The 22303-nt window shown below is 44.3% G+C and overlaps 2 protein-coding genes across 4 annotated transcripts; both read left to right on the forward strand.

Annotated features, from left to right (window-relative positions):
* The first annotated feature begins 664 nt into the window (after nt 1-664).
* taf15 (TAF15 RNA polymerase II, TATA box binding protein (TBP)-associated factor) lies at nt 665-7327 on the forward strand. The gene is made up of 15 exons (XM_081723880.1): nt 665-819; nt 1365-1398; nt 1616-1661; nt 1765-1831; nt 1938-2049; nt 2220-2341; nt 2516-2648; nt 4194-4228; nt 4828-4860; nt 5012-5121; nt 5513-5642; nt 5746-5914; nt 6233-6312; nt 6526-6658; nt 6897-7327. Exons 1-15 carry the CDS (start codon nt 810-812, stop codon nt 6934-6936), a joined length of 1254 nt encoding a protein of 417 aa, XP_081580006.1. The 5' UTR covers nt 665-809; the 3' UTR covers nt 6937-7327.
* Nucleotides 7328-7445: 118 nt separating this feature from the next.
* On the forward strand, nt 7446-20928 carry mmp28 (matrix metallopeptidase 28). 3 transcript variants are annotated; one of them, XM_027030313.3, is made up of 8 exons: nt 7446-7760; nt 9556-9632; nt 9955-10145; nt 15483-15704; nt 16334-16579; nt 19113-19256; nt 19956-20123; nt 20528-20928. In XM_027030313.3, exons 1-8 carry the CDS (start codon nt 7668-7670, stop codon nt 20926-20928), a joined length of 1542 nt encoding a protein of 513 aa, XP_026886114.1. In that variant the 5' UTR covers nt 7446-7667. The 3 variants fall into 3 exon arrangements, with proteins under 3 accessions (XP_026886114.1, XP_081580005.1, XP_026886115.1); XM_027030314.3 differs by lacking the exon at nt 7446-7760 and adding an exon at nt 8844-9015; XM_081723879.1 differs by lacking the exon at nt 9556-9632 and having other exon boundaries at nt 7448-7760.
* Nucleotides 20929-22303: the final 1375 nt, after the last annotated feature.

Genomic DNA, 22303 nt, shown 5'->3' on the forward strand with positions numbered 1-22303 from the left:
GATTGGTGTTGCATATCCTCTTAATTCTGTCATTTTGTTTGACTCCCTCAGACGCATGCACATCCCTGGGCCCGTTAGCAGTAGGGAGGTCAGTGTTGCGGTGGGAGGACGCTGCGCATACACATGCTTGCGGTCAAGCAGAAAAGATTTTTTAAATGATTTTTACAAAACACACAAGAATAGGTATACGAAAGGGAGACATGAGGCAGTGTTTCACAGTCTGAAAGGTCCACCCATTAACGTTATAAACAGCGCGTTTGTAAATCCATTTTGCACCGAACGCAAATGAAATGATTTCCTGGGGTTACTTCCGGCGTTACTTCCTCAACCAAACCGATACACGAGCTGGCCAGGGAACAAAGTGTACTGAAGCGTAATATATCGTAATATATCGTCCAAAGGACATCAAAAGTTACAAAACAAAAGTTGATAAGAATGACGATAGAAACTCAATCACAACGCTGTGAATGCGGGGAAAAGTGGGTCCACGATAAACCACGTGATCCGTTTTTGCGGCTGTACCACTTTGCATTATAGGGGTGTCCGTAAACAGATTAATGTGGTAGAGTTGTATTTGTCACTGAAATATCTATAAACACATGGAAATACGCATTTGTTAACGTACTTTATCAACTGTCGATTTGCTGTCGCTTGGTCGTCTATGTAAAACCTGTAAGCTTGTTTAGCTCATGCCGTGGTGCGTACCTATAGGTCAGAGGTCATAAATACTGCAGTGGCGGTTCAGCGCTGACGAGTTTTTAAATTGATCTTGCGACGCGGCGGTTCGGTTTTATCTTTGCTACAGCAGCATGTCCTCGGGTGAGAAACGCACATATCTGTCTGTGAGGCGGCGTCTCCGCAAGCGTACGCCGTTGTGTTTAACGGCCTGTGAGCCGGTGTATTTGTGGTCTAGCTAAACAATTAGCAGCTAGCTCGCTTGTGCACGCGGGGCTTAGCACGCTAAGCTAGCTGTTCAGCTTGGCTCGAGGCCGATTCGGCGGTGTAAACTGTGGTGTGACGCGGGGGCGCTTGAGTCGTGTGTGTTAGGCGGGGTGCCGTCGGTCTAAATGTCAGAGTCCGTCAGATTCAGGTGTCTGGCTGGCGACATGTTCTGGGTTTTCAGCGCCATTTTAGCGGCGTGGTGTTAGCCGTCGTGCTAGTCCGTTAGCAGCCTGGCTAACGCTCCGCCGGCCTCAGCCGAACCCGCAGATGAGGCCTCCGCTCCCCGCGTCACGTACCCGCGGCTGCTCGCTAGTTACCTAGAAATGTTGGTTTAAATACGCCTGTTAGTCGCTGTTGTGGCTGTGTCTTGCAAGAGTTCTCACGTTATTTTATTTCTCTCTTCTTTTTTTTTTTTGCTGTAGATTCGGGCTACGGGCAGCCGGGAGCTCAACAAAGGCAAGTGAAGCAGCTGATAGAATTTGTCATTTCAAAACTGTGGTGTTTTTGTTGTTGTTTTGTTTTTATTGTGGTTTTGCATAGAAACCGTTAAGTTGAATTTGTATCCAGGTCAACACTATTTACATTTGTGACGGGTTTTAAGTGTCTTTCTCGGTCCAGATGGGGTTAGCTGCTTTTACAATGTGATCGTTTTGTCCTTTTTAATATGTTGTAGCTATGGAGCCTATCCCGCACCCCAAGGCTATCAGCATGGTGGTCAGGTAAGAGTGACCCTTGAAGGTCCTTTGCCATAAGGTTCATTCTCTTTTATGTTCTGGCAAATTCTGATATGTTGCCATATTTTTTTCAATCACTCTGCATTAGGCATATGGTCAAGGTAATGGAAGCGGCTCTTATGCGGGACAGAATTATGAGGGTTATGGTCAGTCAGGTATGTATATAAGTGCAATTATTTGACGAGAGGAAGATTGTCAGATTGCAAACTTGTGCAAAAAGCACGCACTTATTTTCCTTTGTTCTGCTGTTTGTGACTGCAGAGGGTTATGCACAGCCGTCACAGGGTTACTCCACTGCTGCCTATGGGCAGCCGCAGCCGCAACAGCAGGCGTATGATAGTTACGGGCAGCCAGCCTCCACTGCAACATCAGGGTAAGACCTTCATCTGAACAGCAGAGCTTTGTATTCCTCGATCTTCATTTTCTCGTGGCTTAGTGTGCATGCACCTTACAATCTGGAGGGATCTGTATGCAAATGTGCATTTCCTCTCAACCCAGTTCCAGTGTTAACTTCCCTCTAATAGTGGCTTCTCCCTGCTAAAGGTACGGTGACAAATCCTACGGGCAGCAGGCATCTTACGCACAGCAGCCTGAAGGAGGTTTTGGCCAGTCTGTAGCCTCCTATGGGGGTGGTGCTCAGGGTGGTTATGGAAGACAGAACGATGGTAACGTCCTCTTGTATCTGCATTTTTTTTTGCTTACTACTTGGCATGCTTTTCAGGACCGCACCGTGGAGGTGACGCCCACCTTTTGTTGTTGGTGGGTTTAGTTTTGGGCCTGCGTCGGTGGTGGTGTGGTAATAACTTCTGAGTGCGCTGCTGGCTTGGTCTTCTTTCCAGGCGAGAGCAGGAGGTATGGTGGAGATGAAGGGGGAGACAGGGGTGATGGCTTCAGAGGCCGGGGACGTGGAGGCTACGAGCGTGGAGGCTACGAACGGGGTGGAAGAGGAGGAGGAGGACCGCCTGGTATGGGGTAAGTCCCAAAGTGTGCCCACCTAACAGGTACTACTTGCCACTGCTAATTGTGCCTCATGGCAATGCATGAGTCACCACACCATTTTAACGTGTCTTCCCTTTAGTTAGATATGGCCATCTCCCCTCTGTCAGACGTGCCTAATGTGTTCAGTGCAGTACGTAGTTGCAGGCATGAAGGCGTTTCTGTTTTTAGTGTGACAAACTTGTCTAGACATGTCTGGGAAGATGCTGTATGGGATATAGTGTCTGGGATATCAATGAGTTATGCACATCAGTCAACAATGGCTTAAAATCAGTTACAGTTTGACATTAGGATTTGGCCTCAATGTAGTGCAGATTTTGTTTTTTAGGCAATGTTTTGGGTGCATTTTAGGACTGTAAGCAGTGAAAGTGAAAAGGTGCCGTTAAAATAAGGCATGGCATTTCCTCTTTTATACCTGCCCCACAACCCATATATTTAAAGGAATTGAAATTTGTTTCTAAATATGCCTAGCTGTAGATTAAAGCACCAACAGTCATCAGTCTAGGTATTTGGTGAAGCTGAATCGTTACAGCTCATCTTTAATAAAGCAGGAGTTGGATTTTACCCCCAAAATGGCAGCACTTGCTATGCCAGAGTTCTTATCTCCATGATCTATAGATGCCCAGGTGAACCAGATATTGCTTGTGCACAGTTTGGAGGGGTTTTGTAAACTCAAAATATTTGGAGTTATTGCATACACATATTTGAACTCAAAATGTAGCAGGAAGGTTAAGATTCTTCTATCTGAGACAGAAGTTCAATAGGTGGAAAGGGCCCTGCCCCCTTATAAAATTATCACCATTTTAAAGTGTTGCTTTTGTAGTCCATCGCCTCATTTAAGAAGTAATCCATCAGACTCGTTAGTGCTTCATTTCGATGGCCGTCCTTTTACCATTCTTGCTATGAAGGGGCTGTCGGAGAGTTTGTTCTGGATTTGAAATCCTCAGAAGATGAGCCCATGAAACGCTGTCATTAAAGTGTTTGTATTTCCTTTCTTTTGGTTTGATTTTTTTTGTTTTTTTTTCTTCACATGGAGTCGTATGCTTTTGTGTTAACATGGTCTACATTTTATACTACAGGTATCAAAGTGAAAATTAAACTTGGACCTCACCCATTGGAGCTCATTTAAGTACTAAATGGAAGAAAAATATCAATGCACTCGGCTTCTCGAGTGCCCCATCTCTTGTGTAGACTTTATCAAGCTAGCTTAAGTCCTGATTATGAGAGCTGGGAGTTTTCCATGCTCTGCTCGGTTTTGGCAATGACCCCTACATTAAGTGACTGTCCTACAAATTGGAAGTGACCTGAGTCCATTCCTGAAATGTCTCTTGATCACTAATTGAAATCTCACTTGTATTATTGGCCTAGCTCTGTAGTTCCAGTGCTTTTATCAGAGACATTCCCCCCCCCCCCTTGCTAAACTGAGTCATGACAGGACCCAATGCACTTAAGACGGGAGCCTTGAGCTCTCGAGGTTTGCGACAAAGGAAAGCCATCATATCTTCCATTTTTCCTCTGCAGTGGTGGTGACCGTGGTGGCTACAAAAATTACGGTGGTAAGTGACGAGCATCAGAACTGTCTCAGTGGGGAAAATGGAGAGAGTGAAAGGAAGTAAACAGAAAGAAAAGCTTAACTGACGAGAACAGTGAACTCTCGTCAGTCACCTTTTTTTTTCTTTTTTTTTTCTTTTTTTTTAATCTGAAAGACGCGAAAAGAACGCCCTCCCCCTTACCCTTACAGACCCCTAGGTTTTCTTTTCTGGTAATGCTCTTGGTGGGATAATATCTAACACTTCATTTTACTGTTAATGGTATGGTTGCATGAGGATTTTTGATGTAAAATTATTTAAAAAAAAAAAACCCAGAAAGGGAACTGAGCCAGCGTTCTGGATGCCATCTCTGCCTATGGCGAAGAATGGACGCGTGGGTTTAGATGAAGGATACTTGGTGGTTTTTGTTGTATTTAACTCGCAAGAACATTTGTGCTGGTGTTACAGTGTGTTCACAAGTGATGCAGCCATTTCAGGGCAAAAAGTGTAGACGTAAAAAGTCAAATGTCTCTAGCTGACACTTTCATAGTTAGTGAATGCAGGTAATAACTTGTTAATTATTGTCTTTAATTATCTCCTTCCTTTCCTGTCTTGCTGTTTTTCAGGGCCCAGAGACTATGGTCAAAGGGACGACTCTGGTAAGAGACGTGCAGTATCTGGTGACGTGATTGCTGAGCACCCATCACTATTCCCTTCAGAGGGGTGCAGTTGGCTCTCATTGTGCCTCTGCTACTTGTGGATGGTTGAATTTGTGCTTCAGGACTTTTTTTTGGGGGGGGGGCTGTGTAGGTGAAGAACAGGACAACTCCGACAACAACACAATCTTTGTCCAAGGCCTTGGAGAAGAAGTCACAACCCAGGAAGTCGGCGACTACTTCAAACAGATAGGAATCATTAAGGCAGGTTTAACCAGCATGGCTTTGCTGTGACTATCAATTCAGATGGAAGAGAATATCAGACTTTCAAAATTTCATTGCTTAATACATCAGGCAGTATATTCACAACCGTTTGGGGGTAATGCATGTATTGAATGCTTCAGACCCCCAGTTCCAAACAGTGCTGTTTTAAAAACTATTCTGACTGCATTTACTTATTAAAACAATCTGAAATTTGATTTCTTAACAAATTATGAATTTAAAAGGCAGTGGAACTTCCCTTTTAAATAGCTGAGCACTGCATACAGATCCCCCTCAAGGAACCTGGAGGGATGCTCGCATTTTTGATGACCTTTCTGGTGTCTGCCAACCCTTTAGAGAGGCTGGTCTCATCTGTCTGAACTGCATTTTCTAGGTGAATAAGAAGACTGGCAAACCCATGATCAACCTGTACACTGACAAAGCCACTGGGAGACTGAAGGGTGAAGCCACAGTCTCATTTGACGACCCTCCGTCTGCCAAAGCTGCTATCGACTGGTTTGATGGTAAATAATTATTGCTTACGACAGCCAGATCACTTCACAGCCCTGTGCGGATGTCTGTTGATCACTGACCCATGTCCTGTTGCCCTGTCTTGGTTAATTCCAGGCAAGGAGTTCAATGGCAAACCGATTAAGGTATCGTTTGCCACCCGACGAGCGGAGTTCACACAGAGGGGAGGGGGCAGAGGTCGTGGAGGCTTCAGGGGTAGAGGAGGCTACGGTGGTGGTGGTCCAAATTTTGATGTCAAAGGGGGAGACTGGCTTTGTCCCAACAGGTGAATAAAAAAAAAAAAAACTGCTCAGAATTAAATGAATAAGTGAAATTAGTGTTAATTAGTGTGGTTAAGGCACAAGTGCCAGATTGGTCCTCCATCAAAAAAGCTGCAAGCAGTCTGGCTCCCGTCCACAGGGGAGTATGAAGTCTGTCTTCAGCCATGTGAGGGCAGGTGGCTATGTGTGGTGGAGAGATGAGCAATATTTCCTCTTGATGCACTGTGTAGTTTGTAAAGTGTCGTAGGTCTAAAAGGTACCAACAGCATATGGAATTTAAAAATAAGGAACCTAAGAGATTTGTAATCTGCCCATCACCACAGTTCTTGCGGCAACATGAACTTTGCGCGAAGATATGAATGCAACAAATGTGGGGCGCCAAAACCAGGAGACAGTTTTGGAGGTTAGTGGAAAGTACTTTCATTGCACATGATGTTTTACTTGTGCTGACACCTTTCAGCCCAGTAGGGGGTGTTGTTGCTCCTCTATGCAGTAAAGGAGCGGCCTGTTTTTTCAGCATAATGCATTTTGTCTAGAGTGCCTGTTTATCTTCAGCTCTTTAAATATTTTAACTGATTTTCGCCACCTCTTCCTTTCTTTCCCATGTGTTGGGTAGATCGCGGCGGCAGGGGAGGATTCGGTGGTGACCGGGGTGGTTTCCGTGGTGGTAGAGGTGGCTTTCGAGGAGGCGATCGTGGGGGCTACGGAGGTGGCGGCGGGTATGGCGGTGGATACAAGATGGGGGGCAGGTAGGAGTCCTTCCAGTGTCTCTTCATACACACAGTGGCTGGTCTTCACTCTGATGTGGAGATCTCAGCTGGGTCTTGATTCTGGTTTTGGATTTTGGGGGGGGTGTTTAATTTCGTTATGACCATGGATGCTGGTGTAATCACTGTGAAGGTAATGTGCACGTCCAGTAAATGAGGCTTGTTGAATGTGTCTGAGCCTTTTGGTTTCTGCTTGACTGTCGACTTGTTTGGTTTCCAGAGGGGAGCACAGAGAGGAGAGGAGAGACCGACCTTATTAAAGGATTCAAGTGGACAGCAGTCCAGCCCAGGAAACTTGGGAGGAGGGGGGGGGGGGGTTATTACTGGGTATTAAATAAGGGGGGGGGGGGGGGGGTCATTTTCCAATTTGCATACCTTTAGTGTGTGTTCAGTGTGTTCCATCTACTGCCACCAGTGTCTGTTCACCCGGGAGAGTTGATGTGAATCTGCTGTCTGAGGACTTGCCTGGGCTGGGGGGGGGGGTCTAAAGTTCATTATTTTTGTTACTTTTAATTTTCCTGTCTGTAGAATTCAGTTTGTCTGGTAAGCTTGCGCCTTCATATTGTTTTGTAAGATTGAACTGTTTTACTTGGGTTTTTTTGTTTTTTTTTCCTCTCTTTGGCAGATATTAAACACTGTTCTCGTCTTAAAGTCTGTGTGGCGTTTGCTTTGCTGGTTTTATGAACAGTAGTAAAGGGGTGTAGCCTCTACAGCACGATCTGAATCAGTGTGTTTCCAGTGGCTCTCGAGCAAACGTGAGACTGGTTATTCAGCTCGAGACGCGTGCGCTGCCGTGGCTGGTGGGCTGCTGCGCGGTGACGCGTATCCTGCTCTCGCTGGTTTCACTCCCAGCGGAACATTGATCGGTTTGGGAGGAATAAGTGCAATGCGTTCGTAAGGGTTTTTAATGGACAAATTCCAGGTGTTGAATGGAGACGCGTTTACCCGTCACGAGGAGTTGTGTGTCAGTTGATAAAGCGGCAACCGGACAATGCAGAAAGGGGAGCCGCTCCTTGCGCTGGTTCCTCTGTGTGTCCTCCTGACAGCCGCCGGGGGCTCACCCTTGACCCGCACCGGTGCGGAGGTAAGCGCTGGCCTGCGTCTTGTGCGTTTAAAACATTCTCCCTTAAACTGAGTTTTGCCTACGGTGAATTTATGCGGCATGCACAAAATTGCTCCAAAGAAGTTAAATTTATAGCGCAAAACAAGTTAATCTTGCAGTTAGCACAACAGCCATTTACCCCTCTGAAATTTGCAAATGAATGATCATCTAAACAGACTTTGCAGCGCCAAAGCGTGAGAATAATCCTGGGTTATAATGCAGAATAAAATCTGTCCGCGAGCTTTAACTCCTCGATTTGTGACTTTGTTCAAGCGGAGGTTTGGAACAATGACCCAACAGAAACTGAAGTACTTTAGGTTTCATATTTTCACAGGCACTGAGTTAAAATTTGCGACCTAGAAGAATCGTTTATGGATTAACGCTACACCCACACAAAACTACACCATCTGTCGCTCTTTAATTTTGCGATAATTATTTAATTCTGTTTGGACATTACTTTTACTTAAATTATACAAGAAAATCGCCTGAAAATAACGTTACTTAACGACTACTTGCCTTATATACTAATCACATGATGCAGCATACTATATCAATACATTATTTAATGTGATGATAATGGTACATACTTAAAACATTTTAAATGAACCTTTTGAAACAAAGTCCCGTTTTGATCGCGCTCGTGTTGGCACCATACTCTATTTTTCCTCACACGTCCTTCCTCAGTTTCCCCAGGGTTTATAATCTAACGACTAAAATTAACCATTAAATACAATTTAAAGGAATAAAAGTAGTTCTAACAAATTAACATTTACCTTGCCTTACTTGACAGTGGTAAATTAACTAAATGTTGAACAAGCATTGGGAAACCATATTAAATACGCGATAGGGTTCCCTGTACACCGATTAAACTTCCCCAGACAGGGCACCTTCTGTGTGTCATACCCTAACTCAGGTCTGTTGATGCTTATTTCGTCTGAGGCTGTGTGCCTTGGGAGCTGTTTTTCTCCTCCGTTTCAGGATTTTTCTCTTATCTGCAAACGGCCGGGGTGACTGCGCGTGCTCACTCCAGCCTAACTGGAGCACGTCTCGTGCAGCGTGTTAGCTGCTGGGGGACTCGGAGCAGCTGATTAAGCGCGCGGAGTCAGGGGTGCTTTTGCGGGCTCGCATCTAAAGCCAGCAGCCTTAGCGGCCCGTTATAAACGCGAGGTCTCCACGTTGTGGTTGTTAGAGGTTAGTTGAACAGCTGACACTTCGCCGTTACTCCCTACGCCTACAGGTAAGTGAGGGGTGGCAGTGATTTAAGACGTGATGGAAGTACGTCTGATATGGAATATTCGTGAGTGCTTTTAACGCCCTTTTTGGACGTGTGGGGGTAATCTGGAACTTCATGCACACAAAGAGGAATAAGGAGTTTATCCAAAAATGTGTCCAAAAAAGGATGTGGTCTTCACATAAGAGGGTTTTTTAATTTAGATTTTTCTTACCATCTTGGGAGAACTCTTTGGAAAATGGCTTTATGGAGTCCATCCCAGACTTCCTTATTCTGTCATGTCTCATTTTTCAGCCAATTCCTGGAACACGTAATGTTGCCATATTTGCCGTATCCCCCCTCCGATTTTGGGCGGCACTGTTATGTTGAAAACCCTGATGCATGGGGCAGAGGTTGGCTGGGGATTCAGAAACATGGCTGTATGCTGTATGTGAGGAAGAGAGTTTAAGCATGAAGTGCAGGTCTGTGATCAGATCTGTTACTCAGTGAGTTGTAGCTCCTAAGATAGAGTTGGAGCTGAATATTTCACTGGGGGTTTGTGCGCAGGGCTTTCTGGAGAAATATGGCTACCTACATGAGCAAGGTCATTCTCACAGTGTAGATGAAGTCAAATCAGCTGTCAGGTAATGCCATCATATGTTTCTACATCTGATCATTTAGAAATTACCCAATATATCATCTATGCATTATGTAAAATATAATCTATACATTACCTAATATATCTATGCATCTAATAAGTCTTTGGTTTACTGAATTTACAATTATTGGCTGTTCCATTGGGTTTATGATTGTTTGAGTACATTAATGTGACTGTAATGGATTGTTTTTCAGGAGTCATTTACTCAACCTATAGTGCCTGTGTATCTCAACTGACTGTGCTGATATTGATAAGCCCTCTAGTTAGTAAAAAATGTCCCGCCTTTTAAACCCACTGTCCTTGATCAGGCAGTTTCAGTGGCTGTCCCACCTGCCAATCACGGGAATCCTGGACGACGCCACGCTGGTGAAGATGGCCGCACCGCGCTGTGGGGTGAGGGATAGGCAGAGCCAGAAAGCTTGGACAGAGAAGGTCCACAACATTTTCACAGGTGGAAACAAGCAGCACCTACGCAAGAAGCGTTACACAGCTCGAAAAGGTGAGTCTGACTGTAATGAACTGTTCCTCTTAAAAGAGCACCGTATTTAACCATGAATAGCAAGCTGCTACAACCTTTATAACCATTATAATATAAAGGCATGAAAAAATACTTTAACCATAGTTACATGCAAGTCGTCTTGTGTTGAATGGCCATTAAGCAAATACCTGCTTGTGTTTATTCCACCCAAACAGTGAGCAGTGTTCTAACAGCACATTGGCACGTTGGTGTACGTTTTCAGAACCACGAGGCAACTTGAACGAGGCCAAAAATCTTGCAGGGCAGGTGCACTGGTCATAAGCACTACACACTTATATAATGCACCAAGGGAAACGGACTCAAAAATAATCCAAACACATGCCAAACTGTGTCAGCCAAGAAGCTGGAACTCACTCAGGGGAATAGACAGGCAGCACTATTGTGTTCTGGGTTTGGTGCTTTGGTCTCTGGGCTCTGGGGCTTTGAGTTCTGAATTGGGTTCTGGGCTCTGGGCTTGCTGTCCAAAACCCAAGGCTAGAACCCAATGCAACATGACCTGGAGTAAGAACAGTACCCGTATCCCCGAGCAACATGTGAATGTGCTCTGATGTATCAGCGTTCACCCTTTTTTCAATCTCGTGTTTCTCTTTAAAGAATTCACAGGAAGCCCTTAAAATAGGAGTGCAGATCTACACTCTACAACATGGTCTACAACAATCTATAACAGAGACAATACAGACAATTAATATGAGTTCAGCAAGTTTGTGTCTCATTTGTTATTATTACAAAATTGTTGTGTTTTATAAAACACAAAAACCACCACCATGATATGGGCATATTTAGATATATTGGTAATCAGTCCCTCTGATCCCTGAATATCAGTATTGGCATTGTCATCTGCCACTGAAAAACCCATATAGGTCAAACAGTTCTGTTAAACATGACTGATCTGTACATGTTTGAACTACCAGCTCATGGGGAACACTGGGGCTTCTTTTTGCCATCGTACAAGGACCAGGTGCATCCCATGATGCACTGTTCCCTCAGGATGTTCTTATATTCCAGAAGAATATCACCACGGTTTCTAGATCACAACAATGTGATCACTAAACGTTATTGGAAAGTTCTGAAGCACAGACAGCAAAGTAGGCCATCTCCTTAATCTTCCATTGAACTGCAGGCTTTTTGTGGAATGCTCCAATAGCACGTCACGTAGCTCAGAACTGGTATGAGAGCTGAAGCTCTTCTGATAGCACTACCCCTTTAGCATGTAGACTAGCCCTATTCCTTATCACATGCACTATTTGATACATTTAATCAAATACTGTTAGATATTTCAGTTATAATGTCCACCCCTTTGATATACAAACTGTCTTTTATATCATATCATGTATGATTTGTCCCTACATTTTGCATGGCAGGTAATGGTTCATAACTTAGAATGAACCAGTGATGTTTTTACCCGATATCAGCTTTGACTAAAAGAGAGTGGCATTACCACAAAAGGCCAAATGTGTAAATGATTTGGACGGGGTAATGTAAAATGGTGCTCCAGGGTTGTTAGGTCCAAGGGGGATGCTCTGCAGATAAGGTAGGGTGTGTGCCACTGTAAAGACCTGACATTACAGTCTGGAGCCGGACATTATGGGGAAGGGTAATCATTACCTGTCTGCACCAAGACAACACACCCACACCTACACACACACACACACACACACACACACACACACACACACACCTACACACACACACACATAAACACCCACACACACACACACACCCTGGCCTGAAGTAGGGTTTCTGGAGCCATGGTCAGTGTTCTTATCAGCGCTGTGTGTATTATAGGCCACACCCTTCTTGAGACACTCAGTAACAAGCTGGAAAGGAGGAGACACAGGCTTTGGCAAAAAACATCCTGTCAGCAGACAGAAAGGCTTCATGTGTTTACAGAGATGATCAGTAAAAACTGTAAATTCCTTCCATCATGTCAGGGATTTGTAATGCACCAGGAATGCAGAGAGGCCAAGGTGAATCGAGCTAGTTCGTGTCAGTACCTGAGGCAAACCGTCTCTCAGCACACACACATCGCAGGACTGTAATGTTAAAGTATCATGTAAGAACCAGAGTGATGAATGATATTAAAATGGAGCTGATGATCTGATGCGTACACCCTCTCACATTTGTTCCCGCGTCGTTTGGCTATTCGGAATGCTGTCCCGGCTGACGGAGAGGAGGAGATTAAACAGCACAAGCTTGGAAGCACACCTTGTGTTATTGCGAAAGAATTTCGACACTTGTTGTGGGAATTTTACTGTGTCTCCTGTTCATATTTACAAGGTCTACATTCCATCATCCTGGTCCAGAATAAGTGAAGAAAGGTGTGCGTGTGTGTGTGAGTGTGTGTGTGTGTGTGTGTGTGTGTGTGTTGTGGGGAGTCTGAGCATGTTTGACATGTCCCGGAATATTTGCAGTCTGAAAGTAACTTAACAGTAACACAGTTTGTGGTGTTTTGGCTGAACGGTTGAACTACATAAGTATCACATCCCTTTCTTAAACACAGATCCTCTATTATTTAAGTAATCATACAATTATATACCAGGTTGTCCCTTGGACTGTTTTGAAGTTATGTCATGAGCTGTCAGAAGGTCAGGAGTTAATTCTAGAGGAGTGGTTTGTGTGTAGAGTTGATTCTAGATGTGACATTTCCATCTGGAAAGGCTACTATGCTTAAATTGCTGCATCTCTTACACAGGTCACTCATATTCAAGCCAACATCCAGTCTAGCCTCATTTATACCACACGCTGGAGCAGCGAGCCAGCTGAACAACGACTGCGTTACTTGCCTGATAATTTACAGGTTGGGCTGTAAAGGTTTTGCTCAGTGCTGTAAGGAAATGTTACTGCCACACAAGTGCAAAGTTTCATTTTGATTTCACATCACAGCTGGAAAAAAATATATTGTATTTATTTTCTATCTACAGAGCTAACCTTTTCATTACTGTAAGCATACACGCTTGGCATCAAGTACACACACACACACACTCACACCATCATTACAAGCACTTGTGCGTCTGTAATTGCTTCCATGAGGGAAGGCATGGAATGTTTTTAAATTCAGCATGCTCGCTCTCTTGCGCTCTCTCTCTCTCTTATCTCCCTGAGGAGCTGTCGTTAAATACTGTGGTTTGATTGCAGTCAATCTGCCCCAAGAATTCCCTAGTTTGCCTTAGAGGAAGAAGCCAAACTGCCCCAAGAATTCCCTCATTAGCCTGGGAGGCTTTGGACTGGTACCAGAACATCTGTTTACGTCACACTGGGCTCATGTTGATCTCACCAGGGGCTCTTTTGCATGTCTCAATTGTTAATAGATTTAGAATTGAGACATAATTTATATTTGGCACGCACAGTCTTGTTTTTGGCGATCCGACTGAAGTATATGTTTCGGGGGATTTTGAGAACTTCAGAAAGGAGCAGCTCCTCTCTTCCTCCCGTCCCTCACTGGTTCTCTCCGAAATCTCCAGGACTTCATCTTCTCTCACCATCTCCAGCCACCAGAAAACAAGCCCCGCCCCCATCATTTCCTTTGTCACTGATGGCATCATTTTCAGTGTGCATTACTGTGCACTACCCTTCAGAGATGCATGACAATCTATAGACGCAAATGTGCTCAAACATGATGTGATATGTGGTGTCAGGAATGAGACAGTAACTCTAGACCATATGACACAGCCTTGTAGCTGTAAACAGCATAGGAAATCATGATGAGAGAGAGAGAACTATTTACAGAAAATAAATCATGTGGAAATACAGGTTTTATCTGCAGAATACATACCTAATCAGCAAAGAGGAAAATATGGCTCTTACTGTGACGTTACCGGATGAAACCCAACTCGGCGGCCATGCAAGCGAAGATCCAGACCTCCTGTTTCAGTAAAGTAAAAGTAAACATGGGTTGTTCAGGTTTTGCTGTAATTCTACAGGTTGATTTCTTCACTTTACTGAGACTTTTCACCAGAGATCTTTTTCCTCCTGCCGGAAGCAGGAGCCAGCCGGCATTCCGGCAGTGCGACCAAGTTTAAAGGTGCAGTGTGTAACATTTTAGGAGAATTTGAATACAGTAATCATAAGACTAGTGACCTGTTGTTGTAGTTTGTTCACTGGTGGTCTTTTTTAGTTAGGCTTTTCAAACTAATTTTTATGAAGCCAGCGTCCGTTAGCTGATATAAGATGGGCTTCTGTGTCATTAGCATGCGTTATACATCATCTAATTAACAATCTCATAATTCAGAGGAACCCCTGACATCTCAAAGAAAGGACTACATAGGACAATATGTATCAGATTTTAAACTTTTTTGTTTATAATATGATGTGAGAAATGCCATTGTTGAAAACAGCGTTCCTTTTTTTAAAAAAAACCCGGAGTTCCTAATATGCATATGATGCCAACTACAGGGTGACACAATTTCAGTGGTCACTATCTACAGACTGTCTCCTCGTCTGATGCTTTGATGATGATGATGTCATTTTCCTTCTTCTTTCTTTGATTAATCCCTTTGTGCTGTTCTGTGTTATTTTCTGGTTCTTTAGACTCTCGTATGTTTCTCATGTTTCTCCATGACTCACTCATCATGTGTCTCATATGGACTCCTGTAGGGCTCATGTGGGACTCATTATCGTCTCATCCATGTCTCCTGCGTCTGGATGCGTGTTTTTCATGTCACCTGACCATCGCCTAACTTTTTTGTTGTTTTTGTCGTGGTCGTCATGCTTATTTATTTATGCTGCGTTTCCTGCAGTCGTGTACATAGCTGTATCTTCTGAACAACCTCCGTGAGCAGCGGCTGTGAGCCTGTTTCATGAAAGCGTGCAGCTGCAGAACCTCAAACAAGTGTTTGATTTTAGGGCCTAGAAAAAATGCAGTTATGCTGAAGTCTCAAATACATTGCTGCATTTTAATCCAGTTGTTTACAGATCCCTCTGAGGAGCTGCTCTTGATGTTCACAGCTGACAGTGAACATTTGGTGTGTGTCCTATAGCTGAAAGAAACCAGGAAGGACAATTTTTACACACTCTGGTGTCATTACGCAATCAAATATCCTAACTAAGTAGTCCTTTATGATGAGACATGTTTTCAAAAATTCAGACTATATTAAGTTTTTAAAGTGTTTAAATGTTCATTCTAATCATTAAAATAGTAAATGTGACCCCCTTCCAGGCCAACGTCACACCTGTCATCAAAGGTGAATAGTACAGAATTGTTCCGCAAGCTTGTGAGGAATCTGGAGAGTACGTAGCTGGGAAGGCTGTGAAATGTCCCATTAAGGAGTTCTCTGGCATCTTGTGTTCACGCGCCTGCAGGCGAGCGGTGGTCCAAACAGCAGCTCTCCTACCGTGTGGTGACCTGGCCGAGGAACCTGTCTCGGCGTTCCGTGCGGCTGGCTGTGAACACGGCCTTCCAGCTCTGGAGTAACGTGTCTGGTCTGCTCTTCCTGGAAGCCAGCCACGGCCCCTCGGACATCCGATTGGCCTTCTACGAAGGGGATCACAACGACGGCACAAGCAACGCGTTCGACGGCCCAGGTCTGGGAACGCCTCAGCGCCTGCCCGCTTTATTTATTTTTTATTTGAGTGTTTCCTCTGCAAACTTAATAATCATTTTAGTAATTGCAGCCATACTTTATGAAGCACAGATGGGTAAACGCTCTGGTACTGTAGGTCCTACACCACCAAGTACAGGCTGTTACCTTCACTCACCCTTACGGAAAGCACTCATCTGATGGGATGAGTGACGCTTGTTTAATCAGACAGCAGTAGTTCTGCAGGAATGCCATTATACACACGCAGCATGAAGCACAATCTAACGTACAATTCAACCTCAGGGTTCGAGAGTAACCGTAACCATAGTATCAGGAAATAAGGAATCTGGTTTTGATACAGCGATTAAGTGATTAAGAGATTAAATTAACCAAACTTGAATAAACCAAACTTAAGTGATTAAGCGATTAAGTTAAGCGATTAAGCGATTAAGGGTTGTTTTTGTCTGGTTGTTTTTTTCTGTGTCCCAGTGCAGTTTTCAGTAACATCAGTGAGGTTTCAGTAATCAGCAGTTGGGTCATTCACAATATGAGCAGTTAGGACAATCAGGGACTGAAAATCTCCTTCATAGCCCCTCCCATCCCCTCTCCTCTCCTCCCCTCTCCTCCTCTCAGGTGGTGCGCTGGCCCACGCGTTCTTTCCGCGCCGGGGCGAGGCTCACTTTGACAAGGCGGAGCGCTGGACTCTGAATGGTCACAAAGGACACAACCTTTTCCTGGTCACTGCTCATGAGATCGGCCACACTCTGGGATTGGAGCACTCGCCTGTCCGTCACGCGCTCATGTCGCCCTACTATAAGAAGTTGGGACGTCGTATGCTGCTCAGCTGGGATGACATCACTGCTGTGCAGCAGTTATACGGTAGAAACATCAGCCTCTAGCTTTTACTTACAGCATGGATGCTACATGGTTTTTTTGTTTTTTTTTTAAAGAGGTTCATTTCAACAGCCAAAGCTCATAAACTAGTTTGGATGTTAGAATCCAAGTAAAGATGCCGATATGAATGGCTAATCTGGGGCAAGCTATGATGTTTCAGGACTCTGTGGTGTTCCTGTTTACACCTGTGAACACATCATCTGTGGCAGCCTTAAGAAGTTCCTCTGGTTTCTCATGAACATGAAAAATCTCTTCCTTTCATTTCCGTCCCCACTTTCCATACTCTGTGGGAACAACTGCACATCGGTCAGCTGGAAGTTTATTTCCCAGTACAATCCAGCTCAAGCACTGCTCCCAGTCCTCGGGGTACAGGCAGGCGACCGCTCCACTCACCTCACTGCCTGCGTGGGAACGCGCTTCCCCTCAGGCTCGGCAGCCAGGCGCTCGCTGTGGAGTTCCTTTGCATTCCAATGCGGTGTTCCTTGCATTCCGTGGCGTTCCATGGCGTTCCATGGCATGCCCTCCGGGACTGCAGTGACTGGTCCTCCGTAGCATGGCATGCAGGGTAAAATGTTTGAGTGTGCTCTCGCGTTATCAGATCACTTCAGACAATGCTGATCTGATAAAGCACACGGCTACATTTTCAGCCACATCCTCATTTTGAATGAAGAGTTTAGGTAAAGAAAGTAGGTGTTATCATTCCCAGGAAAAGGCCTTTGAGTTGTTTTGGAAGGGACTGTTTTGTTGTCCCTTGACTCGGACTAGGGGGACGGTGGGATGTGCACTAATGTGATGTGTCTTCGGGACTCTATCACGCTTTGTTATGACTGGGAGAACTGCCCTAAGTCACAAAACAGATTCCCAAAACACTGACTGGCCAAAGGTTACACTGTATTGAGTATTTAGAAACAAAGCAAAGTGCAGTTCACTTCATAGAGAGAGTAGAAGGGAGGGACGAAGGGAGGGAAAGAGAGAGAGAGAGAGAGCGCAATAAGAGCAAGAGAGAGAGCGCGAGAGGAATTCTCCAGACAGGCCTAAACTTCCCTCCAATCTGTGCTGATGCACGTGAAGCCTTGCAGGCTGTTGGGGCTCTCCGCATGCCTGTCCCTGGTGCCTGGGGGCTTCATTCTCCTTACTGCACCTCCCACTGGCCGGGGCTTCCTGGCTAAGCTGGAGTTACTGTGTGACAGCATCCAGACCTTAGTGCCAGCCTAAACACCTCTCTTCCCACACACACCATCCTCCCACACACACCATCCTTCACCTCTGTCAACCCTCACAGGCTCTGTATTGAGAATTGCATGGTGCATCTCGCGTGCGCACGCACACACACACTCATGCATCCATACACATACACCCGCACACACACACACACACACGCATGCATGCACACATAAATGCATGCATGCACGCAGATACACGCATGCACACACACATGGCCTGATATTATGCTGCTATTCTCATATGCAGCTGAACTCAGGGCAGTAAATATGTAATTCATTAATTGGTATGAATGTGGTGCAACGCAGGAGGATGCTTAGAGGAAGGCTAAAAGACGGGAGTGTAACGAACAAGTCTAAGAAGAACGAGTCTAAGAAGAACAAGTCTAAGAAGAACGAGTCTAAGAAGAATCGCAACAGATGACAACTGTGGGAAGTCCGAATTGTTCCATGTCATGGAACACAGATTAGCTCATACCGTTAAAACAGCATTGTTTGAGATAAACTTTACAACTTGAATGCATTTGAAACCATTTCCGAGTGTTAATCTCGGTTATCAGCTCAGTGTCTCTATCATAGTTTTGAATGGAGGTGAACTATGTGGACCACACACACATCCAGAGTTCAACCACCCAGAACCACACAGGAGACATGGAGTCTCCTTCTGCAGCCGCTCTGCGTCCACGTTATCGGCTGGGTGCTACGGTTCCCCCCTCCTGAGCGCTCCTCTGGGGATGGAGATTTTAACTGTGGCTTGGACAAACGTTTGCTCAGCCTTTTGCAAACCCTACGTGTATGCAGCCATCATGTACTTCATCAGAGGAAGCCATGGATTGTACGTTGTGTCCCAGGGTTCTAGTTTACATCGGGATACTTTTTTTCCACAGCAGCTGACGTTCCTTAAATGAAATCCAACGTTTTCTAAAATTCAAACCTTCATTTCAGGTTTTGAAGATGATTTTGAAAACATTTTTGTGAATTTTTCAGAGGTTATTTGCGAGAGTATTAAAACTTTTTGCCATTTCCTGTTATCACTTGCTGTTCCTCAGAATCATATCAAAGATTTTTTAGATTCCTTTGTGTGTGTCCCTCCCCATGCCAGTTTTCTGCACTATATACAGCTAAAAACTTCTCTGAGATTGGATGCCTTATGAAATACTTCACCATATAAATGCTGTACTGTAACCTGCTGGAATTTTTTTACATACACATTGGGGAGAGAGAAACCCAATCGCTCTGATGTCTCAGTGTCCATGCCAGACGAGTGAGTGAACGTGTATGTGTGCGTGCATGTGCAGGTAAGCCACCAGGGGGCGCAGTGGTACAGCTCCCAGGCCAGACTCTGAGCTGGGTGATGCAGGACTGGGAGTTAGCTGAACACACAGAGGGAGGCTTTGAGCAACCCCACTACTGCCAAAGCCTGTTTGATGCCATCACAGTCGGTAAGGCACCAAGCATCATTAATACCACCCAGGGATAAAGTTTTAAATGAAGTACTTACTACAGGTGTACCTATATTAAAAAAAAAAAAAAAAAAAGGTTTTATCAGGATCTACAATATTCTGTGAACAGCTGTAAATTATTCATCATTTTCATAATTCAGTACAAATTAAAATATGTTAACTGTTTACACCTAACCAGTCCCTTCCACGTTGGGTTCACAGCAGGGCCATGTATAAGCAACGCCCCCATGTGGCCTCCATTTACGTTTACAGTGTTTATCTGACACTTTTAGCCAAAGCAACTTACAATCATAACTGAGTACAACTAGAGTAATTGAGGGTTAAGGGTCTTGGTTAGGGACCCAACAGAGGCAACTTGGCAGTGGTGGGACTTAAACTAGCAACCTTCTGATTACTAAAGTACCTGAACCACTGAGACACCACTGCCTCCAGATATACTTACAGGAAACAACACAGACTTAAAAGATGTATGTAAAGAAATCAATCAGTTAGTGGTAGAACGTCTGTGACTGTCTAAATGGGTCCACATGGCCAATTCCTGAAAATCGATTGTGTTAATTGTGGTATTTTTGTACAGACTGGCCTTTAGTGTAGTTAATACCACACACACGGTATTAACAGCCCTCATCTGATGGTTTGAAGTAAGTGAAGTTCTAATTTTAGTGTAATTCGTCACAGATGGGAACGGTACCATAATGGTGTTTAAAGGTGGCTTGTTCTGGACGGTGTCATCTGAGGGGAACGTAAGTGACCCACTTCCTCTCCGACAACGATGGCCTCACCTCCCGTTTGCCATCGAGGCTGCTGCCTTCTCCCCATTGGATGCCAAAATGTACTTTTTCAAAGGTGGGCTGTCCTTACTGCTAACTGTGTTTCAGCATGATTTCAAACTATTTTACACACAAATCATAAGACATGTTCCAGTACATTGACTTAAATGCACCTGATTGATGAGAGAGAGAGATGGTTCTATAAACCATCTGCTGAAATTTGGGCTCTTGTGTTTATATCCAGTACAAACAACTCATATGTATTTCAGATCCAAATTGTTTTGTTGTTTTTTATTTGCTAGCTTGTTTTAGAGAAATGTACCTTGGAAATAGAAAAATTGTATATATATTGTACACTTTAATGATTACATATGCATTCCAGTCTACAGTACATCCAACCACCACTTGTATACCCATATTTCTTCCCTGACACGCAGCTGAAATTTTCCTCTCTGTTTCTGTTTCTCCATTTCCTGTTAGGCCGACGCATGTGGCGTTATTCTGGCTCTGACCTGGACACTGGTTTTCCCAGAGAGAGCCATGAGTCTGGTTTACCACATCACCCAGACTCCGCCTTCTTCTACAGTCCTCTGGGTCACATGGTTCTCTTCAAAGGGCCACGGTACTTTGTGATGAACCTGGAGACTCTCCATCCTGAGCCGTACTACCCACGCCGCCTTGCTGACTGGAGGGGAGTGCCTCAGGGGCCCAACGGCGCCCTCACCTGGGCTGATGGGAGCCTCTACTTCTTTCGCGAGCAGCGCTACTGGAGGTTCGACCCCAAGAAGGTGCGCGTCACCGGGGCCGGGACGTGGGCTCAGACGCTGCCCTGGACCGGCTGCAACAGGACACTTTCAGTGGAGGACAATGACATGCTGTGACCAGCAGAGGGGAGGGGCCATGTGCAATTCAATAGTAACTGAAACACCTGCGCTGTATCCTGATTCGGGATCCCAACAACGCTTTCTTCCATTGCAACCTGCACATATCTATGCACCTCAGTAAGGAGACCTGGGTCCCGCATCTGTTGTATACAAATTTAGGTGTTTCAGATCTTTAAAGGATCATCACCTTTACCTAAAAATGAATATTAAAGTTCCCAAGCAGTTGGAAAGATCCAATTTTAGAGATAACCTCTTGTAATTCCAGTGGTAAGCTGTTTTTAAACAGTATTTTAGGTTATTAGGTGTACTTGTCAGTTATTTGGTGTCTGCACTGTAGTTTGTGTCTAGAACAAATACTGTTATTTACGAGCCATATGAAATGCACTGTGAAATGTGTTTTCAAGCTACTATGCTAGAAGATGCAATATTGTGGAACCCCATATATCATATAAATAATTATGCACATGAAAATGAATCAGTTTTATATATAAAACCTCATTTAGAAAGGCATTCCGGTCCGATTTTAATTTTATTTTCATTTAGTGTGTATTTCTGAATTGCATTCACACTATTTGCTTTTCAGAAACTAATATGCCCCTTTCTGAAAAAGTCTGATTAGATGAAGAAAAATCTGCTTTGACCGTTGTTTCTTAGAAGCTAAATCCATTTAAATTCTGAAAAGGATTTAATGTGGTATTCGCATATTCTCAATTTACTGAATGGAAGTAAGAACCAGCTCTCTCAGCTGGGTATACTATATGACCAACCCCAATTCTTAACCAGATTTAGAGGTGAGGATCAGTAGTTGTACCATCTTGCATCCTTGCTAATAACCAGCTAGGCTATCTAACCCGATTATCTTTCAAGTAACTGCATTAACATAACATCAAGAACACGTTTAGGTCATTTTAATCTGCAGTGGACATGCTGATTTAGCCTAATCAACACCCTCACCTGGGCTTCAGAAACGGACAGGACGTTATCGCCCGCTAGTGACCCCTGCTGGAGAGGACGGGAAGTGCAGCCCGGCTCAAAGGCGATACGACACACACGCTTGAACTTCAGTCAGCTCAATAGAAGGATCCTTCCGCATTTATTGCGATATTTTGTTTGGCGTGACTTAATGCCGTACATTATAGTTTAGATACTTTAGTGTTGTCAACTTTCATTTGACAAAAAAGAGAAAACGTAGGCTAGAATTTGCTTTTAGCCCACATTTAAATGCTGATTTTGCTAAGGTATGCATTAGTGCTGTAAATCTAGAAAACTTAAATACAGAGGTAATTTCTTTCTAAAACACGCCTGTTATATTATAATTCTCAGAAGACAAAGGTGAGCACTTGGAAACGTATATTTATACTATTTAATTAAC

Source organism: Electrophorus electricus, chromosome 11 (assembly GCF_041902795.1).
Source record: "Electrophorus electricus isolate QZ-2024a chromosome 11, ASM4190279v1, whole genome shotgun sequence".
Classification (NCBI taxonomy): Eukaryota; Metazoa; Chordata; class Actinopteri; order Gymnotiformes; family Gymnotidae; genus Electrophorus; species Electrophorus electricus.

Bases quoted from the DNA above. Each gene is read 5' to 3' on its own strand.
- taf15 (XM_081723880.1), top strand. The intron at 2,342-2,515 runs GTAACGTCCTCT...TCTTCTTTCCAG, and splicing joins TTATGGAAGACAGAACGATG to GCGAGAGCAGGAGGTATGGT. The intron at 4,861-5,011 runs GTAAGAGACGTG...GGGGCTGTGTAG, and splicing joins TGGTCAAAGGGACGACTCTG to GTGAAGAACAGGACAACTCC.
- mmp28 (XM_027030313.3), top strand. From the start codon at position 7,668: ATGCAGAAAGGGGAGCCGCTCCTTGCGCTGGTTCCTCTGTGTGTCCTC. The intron at 9,633-9,954 runs GTAATGCCATCA...GTCCTTGATCAG, and splicing joins GAAGTCAAATCAGCTGTCAG to GCAGTTTCAGTGGCTGTCCC. The intron at 19,257-19,955 runs GTAAGGCACCAA...AATTCGTCACAG, and splicing joins GTTTGATGCCATCACAGTCG to ATGGGAACGGTACCATAATG.